This window comes from Myotis brandtii, unplaced genomic scaffold, assembly GCF_000412655.1.
Source record: "Myotis brandtii unplaced genomic scaffold, ASM41265v1 scaffold902, whole genome shotgun sequence".
Lineage (NCBI taxonomy): Eukaryota > Metazoa > Chordata > Mammalia > Chiroptera > Vespertilionidae > Myotis > Myotis brandtii.
In genome coordinates, this window is record NW_005371709.1 from 4,150,573 (window position 1) to 4,167,063 (window position 16,491).

Consider the following 16,491-nt stretch of genomic DNA (forward strand, 5'->3'; position numbering starts at 1 on the left):
GACCCTTTCACAGGGGTCGCCTAAGACCATCGGAAAACACATATATAATTACATATTGTTTTTGTGATTAATCACTATGCTTTAATTATGTTCAATTTGTAACAATGAAAATACATCCTGCATATCAGATATTTACATTACGATTCATAAAGTAGCAAAATTACAGTTAATGAAGTAGCAACGAAAATAATTTTATGGTTGGAGGTCACCACAACATGAGGAACTGTATTAAAGGGTCGCGGCATTAGGAAGGTTGAGAACCACTGTGCTAGAAGAACCACAGAGGCCCCTTTCTAGAGGAAGGATACTCATGGCCCAAGGTAAACCGGTCCACAGTGACACTTAGAAATCAGGACCAGAGAGCGTGTGTGGGAGGAGGAAGGAGTTAACTGTCCTCAGTTCGGTGGAAAGGTCAGCGAGGCCCTGATCAGTGCGGAATTCATTGGGCTTGGCCGTGTGTGCACTGGAAACCTTTCTGAAGGCCATTTCAGATAATTGGTTAGAACGGAAAGTGTGTTGGAGGGACTCCAGGAGGAAATGGGAGGACGTGGGGGGTGGCCTTTCTGGTGTGTTTGCCTATTGCTCCCTCTCCAGAAGCATCGATCTTTTCACAGAAAGATTGTGTTTGTTGTGTTCTGAGCCCCCAACTGTGCTATGGGATTCCAGGCTGAAGTTTATGTCAGGGTCGAGTTTATCCTAACTTCCTCTCCATGCAAAGAAGTGTTAATAACACAGTGTTTTATCCTTTCTGGCTTTCTGAGGAGTCTCTGCACCCTCTCCAATAACGTAGAGAGTGCATTTGGAGAGAAATTACATTAATAGAGATTGAGAAGAGGATGAGGTATTGAAAAACTGAAGAAGCGTGGCTTTGCTGGTGGACCAGCAGAGTTTAAAGCAGCAAGGCTCTGTGAGCTGTCCCTATGCTTTTCAAGCCTTTGGAAGTAGCAACAAATATATCAAGTCCCAGATTATATTTCAAAGCTAGAGTTTAACCAGAGTTCGGTCAGGGAGCCAGCTTCCTTTTAAGCAGCTGCAGTGGAGTTAAGGAGGGTCTGGTTATCTTGAAGATAAGACTCCAAAGTAGGTTCTGAAGGCTAAATAGAGACAAGGGCAAAGTTCATGATTGAGCACCCACTGTATCCTTGCTCCTGAGGATGACATCGGGTCTCCATTCCTGTAACTTACAGTCCTGTGTTTGTGTGTGTATGTGGGGGCGGGGGGGAGGGGGGGCTCGTGGAGGCAAAATACCGCAGTACATAGGAGAAGCTGGAGCATGCTGTGTGGAGAGGTCAACCAAAGGCTCATTGTCTTCCACAAACTTTTGCTGGACCTTGAACTCACTCTTACAGCAAACTCAGTTCCTCCCTAGTCACATATCCCTGAACCACCCATATAAGGACCTTCTTTCCTTCCCCAACAAAAACCCATATTTAGTTATTGGATCCTATTTCAGCTGGAAGCAGGAGTATATGGTAACTTTTGCTTTTCAGTAATTATTCACTCTGTGTCATCTCAGAATTATAGGGTCGTGGAGTGAGGGAGGGACCATACAGAACTGTTAATTATCCAGACGCATTCTTAACAAGTCTGGCTACTTCACATCTTGTTCTTCTGGTGGAATGCTTGTGTGGATGCTGCGATGCTTTGACCAAGTATGGTAGGTCCCATGGCCCAAGGAGTGGAATGGTGGCTGGACCCTCACTGGCCCACTCAAGCTGTGATACTGTGTAGGTTCCCGCAATCCATTGGGGGAATAGCTGTCCGGTTTTGTCACTAGTTGGCACTGGTCATCTTTTTGGCTTTTACCCCTTGGAGGGGACACATGGGAGAAATTCCAAAGAGGTGCCATCATGTTCACAACCAAATCAGCTCTCTACAGCTTAGTTTTAAAACAAATATTAAATGTCACAGGGTTTTTATGTAAAATAAACTCTCACATTCTACATATAATTGTAATAGCCTGTACTATCTATAATAATAAAAGCACAATATGCTAACTAGACCAGATGTCCTTCCGGACGAAGCCAGGGCTGCGAGGGCCGGGCCCCTTGCATGAATTTTGTGCATCAAGCCTCTAGTGTCTAAATAAACAGCCAGGACTTGATTATGACTTTCAAAAAGCTCTTGGCGTTCTTCTGGTCAGGCTCAATTTGTGCAGCTTCCGGATGCATCTTCGCTGACAAAACCATTTGCTGAGCCACGTGGGATTCAGGTCTGGCTGGTCTTACTGCAGAGGGATGAAGGTTCTCCTCTCCCAGCGAAACCTTAGGGATGCCTTCCTCCTCCTCATCTTTCTTGGTCAAGGTTTTTGGGTTGCAAATGACCAGAAACCACCTCTGGTCAACTCCCACTGGAAAGGGATTTATTGGCAAGATCTCAAGTAGTTCTGAGTTTATGGGAGACTGGGGAATGGCACTCAGAACAGGGCAGGAATTCAAGGAGGCTGAGTTGGCTGGAATGAGAGCCAACATCGGGCTCTGGAATAGTCTGGATAGGGTGTCACTGCTGTTGCCACCCCTGGCGAGGACTGGGCCCTGGGCGCCATCCTTGGCACAGCTGCCACTGCCATTCTTGCTACAGTTTTTATTTTAAACAGCCCACTGTGTCTTTTGTGTCACCTGCTGCAGATTCAATCAATCACCAAGTGACAACAGCAGAACCTACTCCCCCAAAAGTCTTTGTGTGCAGAGCTGGTACTCACCTATGCATCGTCATTGACACCTACTGTCATACTAGTTCTTAAAATATCAAAATAGTGTCCTACCTACCAGCCTGGGCCCATTCTCTTCCAGCTCCTTACAATCCAGCCATTGCATGGTTAGCTCCTGGCACAGGGAGGGGCGTCCCAGAGCCTGCCTTAGCTGGCGTCTGCTGTGGTGGTGGACGTTGTGGCAAAGTGATGGATAGTATTTTGGATATTAGCCCTGACCGTGTGTACTTAAGATTAGTCTGTAAGTAAGAGGGGCTGACACTCAGAAATCACCAGAATCTATATTAAGAAATATAGAACGCGCAAAGGGCTACCCACATATGACAGTGATCACTCATCGTGTGTGAGACGAGGCATCCTTTGTGTTTGGTTCATAGAATGTTTCCATTCATCTCCTCCCCTGCCTAAGAATGCTGTTGTGCTATGTACTTATTTACAAAATTAAGATGAATTAAACTAAATAATATGGAGGGAATTGGTAAATGAATTATAGCATGTTAATACTATGAAATATTATATAGCCACTAAAATGATGGACTTAATGACTGTAGAAGTTCAGGAAATGTTCATGAAATATTTAATTTAAAAGTTAGAACACGAAACTGCCCAGACATATGGTTACAACTATGTAAGTGCTATTTATACAAATAAATGAAGGTAGGAAGGACTGTAAAGGAATAAAAGTTCTTTTCTGTTAAGATAGCTCTGTGGTTGAATAATACCATTTCTTAAATAATGCTTCAAAAACTAAATAAATAAAACCTTAACATAAAAAGTTGATTACCAAAATAAAGTTTTACATGAAAATGTTTGGATGCTATCACCACAGCCCTTTTGGTCCTGGGAAGCAAATTGATGTATTATCAACCAGGGCTGGAAACCACTGGGGCGTTCAGAACACAGGTTATGCTCCTTGACTGAGAGAACAGATGTTTCCACCGCTTAGAGAATGATCTAAGGGGGCTGTTGAAGGTCATGGGTCGTCTCAGGTGTATTGACAGTGACAGAGGCAAAGTTCGTGTTGATTTGGGCTGCACAGGACTTGGAGTGATTTGCTTGTTGCCTTGAGCATTCTACTCGGTCAATTCCAAGGACAGCAAGGCAGCCACCTAGAAAGGAAACCGGTGCCCATGTTAGAAAGGAAACTAAAGCATGTCTCTTTGTGCAGAGCCTCAGACCATACCTTGACCTTCTTACTACAGAATGATCACAATAAAAATTCCAGCAGGCTTTTTGTTTTGTTTTTGGTAAAAGTTGAAAGATGATTCTACACTTTATATGAAAATGCAAAGGACCTAGAAAAGCCAAAACGATTTTGAAAAAGAACGAAGTTAGAAGACTCATGCTACCTGATTTCAACACTTACGATAAAGCTACAGTAATCAAGGCAGTGAGTTATTGCATAAAGACAGATCCGTGGGACAGAATGAAGTCCAGAAATAGGCCCACATATATGTGGCCAAATGCTAAATTGTGTTATGCAGAGCAAGAAAAGCTATATAGAAGATTACATGCATTATGATACCATTTACATGAAGTTCTAGGAAAGAAGAAACTAGTGACATTACTGGTGATGAGACCATACTAACTGAGAGGGTTATTCATTTGAGTGTCAGTGGTGAGTGCAGTGCCTAAGAGCCTGGGCTTTCAAGTCAGGCTGTCTGGGTTCCAGTAGCAACTCTTTGTTCACCTCTCTGCACCTCGGTTTCCTCATCTGTATGAACCAACACAGTGTTAGTGCTTGCCTTGTAGGGTCATTGTGAGGATCAAGTGAATTAACATAATTAAAGCATCTTGAACATTTCCCTGTGCCTTATGAGCCATATTTATTGCTGCTGCTCTTGTTGTTGTTATTATTAACCTCCAATAATATTGTGATTTCATCTTTCTCCTAAAACTTGGTTCTTTCCGAACTTCACTCTCTCCGTGACCCATGTGCACTCATGTAACTCTAGGGTTTTATTCGAATACTAGAGGCCTGGTTCACGGCCCAAATGTTGCTGTGAGCCTGGCTTCTGGCTGAGTGGCCCTCCCCCTGTGGGAGTGCCCTGACCACCAGGGGGCAGCTCCTGCATTGAGTACCTGCCCCCTGGTGGTCAATGCGCATCATAGTGACCGGTAGATCCACCGTTTGGTTGATTTGCATATCAGGGTTTTATTATATAGGATTAGAGCTGGAAGAGACCTTGCATAGTATTGAAATCAAGTACGGGCAACAAAACTGTGGCCAAGGTGGTTGAGTGATGTGCCCGCGGTCGTGTTAGTACGCAGCAGACCAGAAGCTTGGCCACGTTGACTCCTGGTTCAGCTCTGTTTTATCAAGGATGTATGTGTTGTTTTTTCCTTTTCAATGTGAGCCACAGGCACTTATCTTGAACCTGCCATTCATTGGTTTCATTGTGTGGTTTTGTTTTTCTGCAGAGCAAGTGCCGAGCCCCAGTTGCAAAAGACTTGTCCTGTCACCACCATGAGCTCTGGTAAGTCATTTAAAACCCTTTTCTTCTCGACAAATCTACAAAACTGGGCAGTTTACCCAGATTTCTTACTTACTCTGAAGGTTCCAACTACATTTCATTTTTTATTTTTGAGACCTGGGTAAGTGCCAGAGCTTTGTCATAAATCGTCATCATCACTATCATCACATGCATTGTTGAGGATTTATTCTCTACCACGTGACAGGAACTATGCTATACACTTTACATGCATGTGTCCTCATCTTTGTAATAGCTTCCTTTCTCTCTATTTTTAACAACTTTATGGAGGTATAATTGGCATACAGTAAACTGTGGATCTATTAAGTATGCAATTTGATAAATTTTGACATGTATACACCTCAGTGGCATTTCTTAATCCCAGTGAGTGCAGCAAAAAGAAACCAATGGACTATAATTGCCCCTGGGTGCAAGCTAATCTAACACTTACTTCATCCAGGCTGACGGAGCGGTGTGCTCCCCTTTTGCTGTGCATGTGGTAGTAAAAATCAAGACCTACACAAATGACCAGTTTTGAGTATATTGCATTTAGAGCTGGGGTGGAAAGCATGGGCTAGGGAAGACGGGGAATGGAACAAGCCCCTGCTCATTGTGCAGCCAAGAGTTTGAGGCAGAGAAGTTTCCATTTGGAGATTAAGACCTGTCTGCCTCGGCCACTGGGCCTGCCTCGGCCACTGGGCCCGCCTCAGCCACTGAGCCTGCCTGGAGCCTCCCGTGACCTGTAGGCTGTGGGGGTGAGGGGGATGACCAAAGGACTAGCTTATTCAAGGGTGTCCCAATCCTGAGTTATTTCCAGCATGTTCCGGAAATCTCAGAGGATGAGAAACAAGTCTTTCCACATATTTACATACAGTGCCTTTTTAGCCAGGTCCTAAACTGGGCGGACAGTGTGTGCTTAGGACTGAGGAGGGCTCTGGGTGGGATAGCTCAGGGCCACAACTTGGCTTCCTCAGGTACCACTGTGTGACCTTGGGCCTGTGGTGGACCCTTCTCTGCATTCTCCCCCGTAAAACAGACATCCTAGAAGCACCAATCCATTGGGATTGTGTGAGGATTAAGTGAGGCCTTGTTCCCTAAGTACTGAGTACCTGGCGCCAGGCTTGGCTGGTCTTCCGTCCATGGGTTCCCAGCTCCGATGACCTCCTTGGGAGGGGAGGGACTGGCCCCTGATGCCTTCGGTGCTCTTGTTATGCATAAGATGCTGCACACCTCTTCCCTCCAAGGGGCTCAGGTACTGCCAGCAGCTCCTGCTTTGTAACGCTTTTTCATTTTTGTTATCATTTTTTTAAACTTTGGCTCTGCAGCCTAAAGAGTTTTTGTTCTTCTAATATCAAAATTAGCCCAAACTGCATTGCTACCTACTCCTGGCAAAATAAGGGCAGAGGAAGTAGAAGGGGAGGGCCGGGCCGGAGGGCGAGGGTGTGGAAGTGCCTGTGTGAGGTCTCCCTACTTCTCCCTCTCGGGTGGTGCTAGAAGGAGGCTTTCACAGCCAGAGTCCAAAAAGTCTGGACCCTCTGACCTGACAACTCCACTCTTGGGAATTTCTGTCTTAATTCCAAGAAAACAAAAACACCATCCACATAAAGGTGGGGTCTCTCTAGGTTCATGCTGTGTATTTACATGGGGGAATAATATGCCGCTATTAAAAATGATCATTAGGAAGAAAGCAGTTCTGTGGGAAACACTTGTTTTAACCTCTGGTGGACAGAGCAGCATGAAAACAGCTTTTGCCTTCTCTCCTGGTCCAGACAACACACAGTACTCCGAATTCTCCCATGACACCCAAGGGGGCCCATCTCCAGGCCTGAGCAGCCCCCACGTCCCCAGCACCTCCCACCGGGTGGGACTCAACAAATGTTGGGGAGACCTCATCCCTAGCCTCATGCTTCTTTCTTTCTCCAGAATGTGACGTTGGCTCTTCTAAAGCCGTGGTGAACGGGTTGGCACCAGGCAGCAATGGGCAAGACAAAGGTAAGATTTTTAAAGGGAAGCCCGGCTTGGTACTGGGAAGCGTTTCTAGAAGGAGCAGGATGTTGGGGCGGGACCACCTGCCCAGTGGGAATAGTCATGGTCCAATCAGGCCCTTTACTGGGGACCTGTTTCCCACACTGAGTTTCTGAAACCGTGAGCATGGTCTTGTATCTCAGGAGTCTGAGGCTGCTGCTTTCCACTGTGAGGTGACTTATTAAAAACTGTCCCTTGCTCACAGGGTGTTTCAAATAACAGATCAAATATACAGACCAAGGTGTACCTCCTGCCTGCTGCATATGGCATTTATCAGCCTGAAGTTTTCCTCACCGGCATTTCACCTTCATAGCCCTGACCCTGAGGCAGGAGCCTTTGTTGCTGAAATAAATGATTTCAGTGGCATTCATTTCATGCACATCCTCTCATATTTTCAGTTTTTAAAAATTTTAGGATGAAAGATTTAAGTGCGAAATGAGTGATGGATAAGATGACCTTTGAGGTCCCATTTGCCCTGTCATCTCTCATCCCGAATGTCTCGATGTGGCTGCCCAGGTAGCAGGCAGCGGGGCTTCCCGTGGCTCTTCTGCAGCCAGGGGTGGGTTGGAGTGATAAGGTACAGACATCTCAGGAGGTCCTTTGTCCTCATGGGTGTGACTAGAAAACACAGGCATTGCATGATCTGCAGTATTTATTCCTGCTTCAGATTCTGGGTGCCAGTGGTTCTCTCCATGCTCACCCCACTAAATTTTAGGGTATCAGAGAGGGAGGGCAGAAGTCCTATCGTTGGGCATTTAAGTAACTTCAGAGAGTTTGATGTGTTTGGCTTTTGTAATTTTAGGCTGGTTTAGCCAAGTATTCCTTTTTCGACAAGGCCAAATGCAAAGTCAGAAGGAAGAGCCGGAGAGGGAAGGCATAGAGAGCGGAGGGGTGGGGAGTGGGGTGGTGGTTTGGGGCGCTTTCTCTGTCAAGAGATGTCCTGCTGCCAGCCTGTTCTTGCCTCCCTGCTGGCCGCCCTCCTGTACTCAGGGTGTGGGGCCGTGTTCTCGGGGTCCTGGACGATCAGGCGGAGTTGCACCAGGGGATGTTGAAGGGCGGTGCCTGTGGAGTGGCTCCAGGGGAGGGTTCAGTCCTCCAGTGAGGAGCACGGAGAGGATGGGCTCTGATGCTTAAAGAGCCTGTGGTGCCAGCAACCCCGTCCCTGTGAATCCACTTAAGGAAGAGGCTCCAGGTGCGGGGGGAGGGCGGCAGATGGAGGTGGTTTCCGCTCCCTCTTCAGTAAAAATCACCTTTGGTTGGGAAGAGGAGGCAGATGCAACCATAGGTCATCCTGGTGGCCCGAGGAGGTCCCTGAACCCAGTGCCGGGACAGTGAACTCTAGCCTCAGCCTCTCTCCTTGAGTGAAGCTGGGTGACTGAGCGGCTGTCTGAGCCTCTGGCTTCTTCCTCTGAAAATGGTAACATAACAGAAGTCTCCCACCAGCCAGTCTCCCAGCTGGTCTTAGAGAGCAGTGAATAAACAGGATTGCTGCGAAAGCGTGTTTGTACCTTCACACGTGCAGCCCTTGCCGCGCCCCACGAGTTCTCCTGGTCTGAAAGCTCAGCCGGTGTCAGATCCTGGGCTGCGCACTTAGGTGCTGCCCTGAGTCTTGAATATGCACTTGGACACTTGGCAACCTCTTGCCCGAGAAAGGGTGGGTTGAAGCAAGACCATCTGCTGCCTGACAGATGGGGGTTCTGATTTGCTTGGGGACAGAGGGCTATACTTGTCAGAGGAGGCACAGGACCCCAGAAGGTACGATTCTGTGGAAGCAGTTGTGATGGCTGAAGGAACCAGGCAACTCACAGACTGGTCCCTTTCCTTCCTCCACTCACCTGGGGCCAGAGCCATAGCTCTCCTTCTCGGAGCACACTCACCCACAACCCAGCGCAGACACCCCAGCATTCTTTCAGGGGCCCCTTGGACCCTGATTCTCTCCCCTTCCTCTATTTGCCAGGCCATCTGCATCTCTAAATCTTGGCAAGTTCCTGGTGTGGCAGGAGGTACAGAGACACTGACCAACTGCACGCGGGCACCGGTAGGAGGGAGGGTTCTGCCGTCTTGGCACAGAACTCTAAAGAGAGAAAGCAGGTTATTTCAAATCACTGCATCTACTGCTCTTTCTAGTGTTCTTTTCATGTGGGCGACTTCCTCCTATTGTCCCTGCCGAGTCCCTCAACTGCCTGAGTGTTTCCTAATGTCCTTCCTGGAGGCACCATTTACCCTTTTGTGTTTGCAGCAACCACCGACCCCTCACGCGCACGCTCTATTTCTGCTGTTAAAATAATTCCTGTGAAGACAGTGAAAAGCTCTCCAGGCCTAGTACTCCCTCCAGGTACCTCTCCTTGAGTTGGTTTCTTCTTTTAATTGTTAGCAGATCATGCATGGTGTTTCTTCTTTCCTTCTAACAAAGACTGGAGGCTTAATCCTTGCATGCTTAGGAGCCATTCCCTCTCACTTCCTCGGTTGGTTTCCTTTCTTCATTTCTGTGTGTGCGTGTGTGTGTGTGTGTGTGTGTGTGTGTGTGTGTGTGTGTTTCTGTGAGCCAGCCAGTCTGGAGACAAACTGACAGCTACCTTGTGCCCCTTCCTCTCTTTAGGAGAAGGGTCACCCAGAGGCTAAGCATTTACTCTGTGCAGGTCTGAGGTACATGGACTTCTTAGGCTCTCCCTAGAGGTTTCCAGCTCTCAATACTTTATTTAGAACTCCAGTCTCCCGGAGAATTCATGTGGCCGCACAGGGACCCTCTGAATTGGGCTGAACTTGGAAAAGAGGCTTCGCTTCTCTCCGCCTGGCACAGGCCTGGGAATGAGGTGGATGTCTGAGCCCCCATCCTGTCCACTGCCCACCTTAAACTTGACCTCATAATCCCAGGCTTGACGATTTTAGGTCAGCGATCCCAGCTGTGCTGCGGAATTCAGTTCAGCTCGGCCGCACAGAAAGAAGCGTGAGCACGTGCGCCTGCTAGGGTTGTGCTCTGCGTTGGCGGCGCCTCCCGGGCCGACTCTTGGGAGGGTGAGCAGCCAGCTCTTTTGAAGCCTGTTTTGAAACCCTTCTCAGTGCGATTCTGAAAGATGACCTGGGCCTGTTATTAGGCCATTGTCACCTGCGGAGAGGTCGGGACCCAGTGACGGCTCAGCTGGGTGCCGCGCACACTGTTCAGGGAAGGCTTTAGCATTCCTGGTCCTTTCCTTTGGTGTGAATTTTCTTCATTAAGTTGGAATGCAAGGCTCTCTCACCCCTGGTCTTTCTGCCCAGGCAGCAGATCCTGTCTCATCTTTTCAGGGTCCTGACTTGCTGATGCAGGTTTTCTTTTCCTTTTCCCACCAGAGAAGGGATTCTCTGCAGAAAACCACTGAATTCCTGATGTGCCTAGAGCTTTTCTAAGACGGATGGTCTGGAAACTTGAGAAATCTTTCATAAACTCTGTGCCTTACTAATTGGTCAGACATCTGCTCACCAACCTACACTTCATTTAATAAAAGAAATAAACCCGCTTTCATTTTGAAAAGTCTTCAGCTGATATTGTAACTCATACATATACTCCATTTCCCTCTAACCTCATGATGGGTGGTAAACCTCTGAAAATGGGGTTCATTCCTCTCCACTACCCACAAATTAATTTTCATTGACCATAAGATTGTGCGGCTGTGCCCAGGTTCATCTCATCCCCCAGCTGTAACAAGTTGCTTGCTGACTGTTGCTTAATCCTCTAGGAGCTTTGCATTCAGTCCTCCCTTTTGGATCTTTTCCTTTTCAGACATGGATCCTACAAAAGTCTGCACTGGGAAGGGAGCCGTGACTCTCCGGGCCTCATCCTCCTACAGGGACACCCCAAGCAGTAGCCCTGTGAGCCCTCAGGAAAGCCCACAATACGAAAGCAAACCAGGTGAGCCACCCCTGTGACTGGGAGCAGGTATTCAAGTCACCTGGGAAGGGCACAGATTCATCAGCTGCTTCCTGATTCTCCCAGGGGCCCCTGGGTCACTCAGCTTTTTGTCCCATCTGCGATACATGGTGATCAGTGCCCTGAACTGACAGGGTCCTCTTGCTTCTGACAGAGGCACAGCAGCAACCACCACTTTATTTTAGCTTTTGACTGGACAGGTGGGCAGACACCCTATCTCAGAGCTGGGGTCTCTGCTGACTGCACTGGTGAGGATGGAGAGGCTTGGAGGCCTGGGGGGGCAGTGGAGAGATGGGCTAGTGGTTAGGTGTCTCTGAGGGCTTGGCTGTGCCTGGCCAGGCAGGGCTGGGGCTGAGAGAAAGCCAGAGGACACTGAGAAGTTTAGGCGGCTGACTGACCTGGCTCCCAGGAGACCAGAGGTGGGGCAGGGGTCAGGCTTGGCGGGGGGTGACCTGGCAGCTCAGGGAGCAGGACCAAAAGAGCAGGCCTCAGACCAGTGCAGACTAGGAGCTACAGAGACGAAGAAGCCCCTCTGAAGCACAGCTCCCCACACGACCCGCCACTCGGGAAGCCTGGGTGTCTAGGTTTAGACCTGGGACTTCGGGAGCTGGTAGATTTGTGTTCAGCCCCTTCACCTATTGGCTGTGCGAGTCCGGGGATATAGTTAGTCTCTCACGGCTGGTAGTCTCATCTGCACTGCCTCCCGCATCCCTGTGAGGATGCAAGTGCGGGAGGTGTTTTGCACCACACCTGGTGGCATGGAATGGGCTGCATTTGTTGCAGCAGGAGAGTCAGACATGGGCCCCTCATCCACTACCTTGGTAGTGCTTTCATACCTTGGATAAGTCACACCTTTGAACACATGTGAAACCTGAGGGACTTGGGCAAGATGGCTTACAAGCCATTCTAGTTCTAAATACTCGGTAACCTTGGGAAGACCTGATTATTTTGGCCGCTTTGGAGAGAGCTCTCTACAACCCAAGGGTCCTGGGAGTTGGGAAACGCTGATGTTGAGGTCCCACAGGCACCGTCAGGATCGGGCGGGACGACCCTCTCCTCTGTGGGCAGTGGGCGGTCCTCACACTTGCGTTGCATCAGAATCACCTGGATAAAAATACAGGTTCCTGGGCCCGCGTCAGAGCTTTAGAATTCCTGATTCCCCCCTGAGGGGCTGGGGTGCCGACCCAGGTTCTGCATTTCTGACGTTCCCAGGTCAGGCTGATGCTGCTGTTCGAGGACCCCATTTGAGAGCTACTATAGGGGATAGGAGTTTCTTAAAGGAAGGAAATGAAGGGAGAAAAGGAATTGGGGTGATGACGACCCCCTTGGGACCAGAGAGGAAAGGAAGGGGGGCATGAAAACTCTTTGGCACAGTGGGGAGCAGTGTGTGGTGATAGAAGGGAGTTAGACAAGATGGGGGTGGTCAGCGCCCAGCATCCTGGGAACTGGCTTTCTTTCTGTCCCATCCACCGGGAGCAGGTGCCAAGGCAGATGTCCGAGGGCGAGGCCAGGCTGGAGTGTGAGCTTCTTCTCCCTTGACTAAGGGAAAACGTGAGTGGCCTCCAGCACTAAAACTCAAAAGTAGCTTCGTGGCCCTCCATTCCTGAGTTTACACCTGACTCTTGCCCCACTGCTGTTTGCCATTCTCGTCTCCAGGAAAGGTGGGGCCAGGAAGTGAAGGCAAAATAATTTCTTCCTAAAACAAGTCTAATCCAGCCTCTTCAGGCCTAATTGGGAAAATCCAGCTCCCAAGCTGGAGGACGTTAGGGGAAGAGAGAATCCCAAGTGATGGTTAAAGAGAAAAACCCTCCTCCAGCCCAATGGCCCAATAAAACACTGGCCACCCCCTGGCCCTTTCTCTGGTGGTGAGTGAGAGGTGAATGGAAGGAGGAGCCTTGAGCTCCCCCTGGTGGTTATAGTGTGGCACTATCAGAATGCAAATACTACTCTTTTTTTTTTTAATTGATTGATTTTAGAGAAAGAGGGGTAGGGGAGTGGGGAGAGAGAGAGAGATCAATTTGTTGTTCCGCTTATTTATGCATTCATTAGTTGATTCTTATATGTACCTTGGCAGGGAATCAAACCCTCAAACTTGGCATATCAGGATGACACTTGAGCCAACTGAGCTACCCATCCAGGGCCACACTGTCAGTAGGCTTTCACTACAGGACTGTGCAGTTATTTGAGTCACTTTAGGAAACTCTCTCTAGTTCCCAAATAATTCTATGTCTTATAAATTTATAACAGCTAATTTGGGTGATAAAAGATCATGTTTTAAAATGCAAAAACTCTGAAGAATTAGGGGATAGCTATCAGTCATTCACACTTCACAGTAAATTAATCTTAGTAGATTATTTTCATCCTCATAAATTGAGATCGCTGAATCCAAATTATTCATTCAGCCATTCACTTAGCATCATCTCTGTGTCAGACACTAAGCGAGTCGCTGGGAATTGTGATGAGAAGGGGGGAGAAGGGAGGAAAAGGGAGTATAATTCTGGGTGCATTAGGTGAAGTCAGAAGGCAGTTTGTTGTAATAGGAGAGCCAGGTGTGGGCCCCTAATCCACTACCTGCTTTCTGACCGTGGTTAAGTCACACATTTTAAGCACATCTGAAGTATGAGGGACTGGGTGATATGGTTTCCAAGCCATTCTAGTCCCAAAATGCTCTGTGGCCTGACAAGTTTGGAAACTGACCTGACACAAACTGATTTCCATTCACTGGACAAATTCAAGATTGTGTACTAGAGCAGTTTGAGTGGGAAGGAATAAGTTTGCTTTAAGTAGGGAGGGCAGGGAGCCCCGTACTGATTAAGAGCTGGAATGAGTTAATACTGGGGGTGAGGTTAAAAGGATGTGACTCTAGAGATAGGACCTTCAGGAGTGGGGATCTTGTCGCTGTACTCTGCTGCTCATGGACCAGCATCCTGGCTCCCTCGTCCTCCTCTCATCCCTGCCTACTCCCTCCCTCTGGGCCTCTGGATGACAACTTGTTGGCCCACACCAGTCTGAAGTCCTGTCCTGTGCCTGTGGGGCACTGGGCCTGGACCTGCCTCATGAAAACAGTCTTGAACAATATTTGCAGGTAGCCATGCCCAGCCTGGACTGGAAGCCCAGCCTGGACTGGAAGCCCTACCAAGTGTGCAGTAATGAGTGGCTCTTGCCAAGGATTGGGCATGCTTTCTACTCCCAATGTCTTCACAGAGAACTAATGTCAGATAGTGTCCAGCTCTCTCCCTGATCACTAGGCCAGTATATGTCCCCCGGCTGCTTTGTCTACCCCTCCCCTCACCTTGCTACCTGCCTTTGCCACCATCTTCCATTCCTACAGGTCTCCAAGTTGCTGATCATTGGCCTAGACTGGAAGCTCCAGTCCCCCACACTGCCCAGCACCTGCATCTGATTTCTTTTCCTACATGGGCCTTTGACACCCACATTTCAGAGATACTCCCTATTTCTAGTCCTTGCTCCAACTCTCTCATGCTGGGCTTGTCCCTGAATCATAGAGCTCTCCGAGGCTCAGCTCTGCCACTTACCGTCTTTGTGATATGGGCAAATCACTCAGCCCTAGAGAGCTTCAATTTCTCATTTACAAAATAGGAATGATCGTAATAGAGTTGTTGGGATTCAATGAGCTCTATCATATCAACACTTAACACAGTGCCAGGCATGTAACCATTCTAATTACTGCAGACAGGAGGCCCTTCAAAGAGGTTCAGCAATTTCAGTTAGAGGCCATGAGGGCCTGGGCCTGGCGTGGTGGCAGCAGGAATGAAGAGCAGGGGCCAAGGGTGAGTGGATTCGGAAGAGTGAAAGGGCAGGGCTCCGTGCAGTGTGTGTAAGGAGCACGGAGGGGTAAAGCTCAGTGCGGACAGGAGAATAACCGGCACTCATGGAGATGGTGGATTTATGCAGGAAGGTGAAGGGCTGTTGAATTCCTTTGTTAGACATCTTGAATTTTTTTGGCAAGGAAAGAACTTCTTTGAGGAAATTTGGAGTCGAAGTATGGATTTGGGAGCCACCTGATCACATGAACATGGGGAGGTGGAGATGCTGGGGATTAGGGACAAATGGAGCCTTTGGGGTTCCCCAATTCAAACCCACAGTCCAGACTCCTGCTCTCAAGTGGTAGCTTGACTCTGGGTCCCTGACCATGGCTTCCCAACCAACCTCCTAATCTCAGAACGTGGGCCTTGGTTTTTGAATCAGAACCACTAAGGTTACTGGGTGAGGCATTACCTTATCCCTGCTCCCTGATGCCATTGCCTGGCAGTCTCAGTGTTGGCCCTGTGGTTCAGAGTGACCCCACCACATCCCAGGTCAGGGCATTTTTACTCAAAAGGAGACAGGGAGCCTGAACTGGTGATGGGTGTGATATGCTTCCTGTCTGGTGTAGCCTGAAGACCATCAGTCCCTGCATTTTGACTCACAAGCCAAAAGCCAGGTCAAATCTTACATGTTGCTCATTCTGTGCCAGTTGGCTCCACTCCTGCCCGGTTCTTGAGAAACAAGTCAGCTTTGGACCTGAAGATTCTTGGACCTGCAATCAGCTCATTTCCTCTAGTTTGAGCCTCGCATTTGCTCTCCAGAAATGGCAGGAGCAGAAAGGTGTCATGAGAAAATTAACATTGAAGCAGTTAAAGGCACTTCCTGCCCTTGTTACTGCAGAGTCCTTTTTATGAGCACATGTGTGAGAATCAGGGCCGAGAGATGGCGGGAAATTCCCCAAAAGAGAACACCCTCACTCTGATACCAACTCCAAGTTCAGGGGATTCCCAAAACCATCCTCAGAGTTGATCATTTGCTAGAAGAACTGAAAGAGCTCATTGAAAGCTGTTGTGCTCATGGTTATGGTTTATTTCAGATTAAAATCAGCCAGGAGAAGCACAGAGTTTCCCATGTCCTCTCCTGTGGAGTCAGGACATGCAGTTCCTGGCGTTGAAGTGTACACGATGCTCAGATATTCCAACCAGGAAGTGCACCTGAGCCACGTGTCCACAGAGTTGTTGGTTTTTTAAAAATATATTTTTATTAATTTCAGAGAGGAAGGGAGAGGGAGAGAGAGAAAGAAACATCAATGATCAGAGAGAATCATTAAACGACTGCCTCCTGCATGCCCCCTACTGAGGATCAAGCCTGCAACTCAGGCGTGTGCCCTGACCCAGCATGGAACCATGACCTCCTGGTTCATAGGCTGACGCTCAGCCACAGAGCCACACTGGCTGGGCATGTCCAGAGTTTTTGTTGAGACTTCCTTACATAGGCTTTCCCACTGCCTATGTGCTGATACCCTCAATCACATTATTGGTGTGGCACAGACACTCCTATCAGGATGACCTTCCAGGGGTTTAGAGAATAACTCCCAGAAGTCAGAGGGC

The 16,491-nt window shown here is 48.4% G+C and overlaps 1 protein-coding gene across 19 annotated transcripts in view; it reads left to right on the forward strand.

Annotated features, from left to right (window-relative positions):
* The window catches only part of SORBS1 (sorbin and SH3 domain containing 1), a 200,998-nt gene that overhangs the window by 84,699 nt on the left and 99,808 nt on the right, over positions 1 to 16,491 (forward strand). For 8 of the 19 annotated variants that reach the window (XM_014532641.1, XM_014532643.1, XM_014532644.1 and 5 more), the window contains exons 3-6: positions 5,132 to 5,187; positions 7,105 to 7,173; positions 9,446 to 9,541; positions 10,967 to 11,095. In XM_014532641.1, coding sequence (XP_014388127.1) covers positions 5,178 to 5,187; positions 7,105 to 7,173; positions 9,446 to 9,541; positions 10,967 to 11,095 — 304 coding nt within the window. In that variant the 5' untranslated portion in view covers positions 5,132 to 5,177. Of the gene's footprint in view, positions 1 to 5,131; positions 5,188 to 7,104; positions 7,174 to 9,163; positions 9,298 to 9,445; positions 9,542 to 10,545; positions 10,602 to 10,966; positions 11,096 to 16,491 lie in introns of those variants that run through there. The other 11 variants (XM_014532645.1, XM_014532653.1, XM_014532655.1 and 8 more) reach the window with 6 other exon arrangements.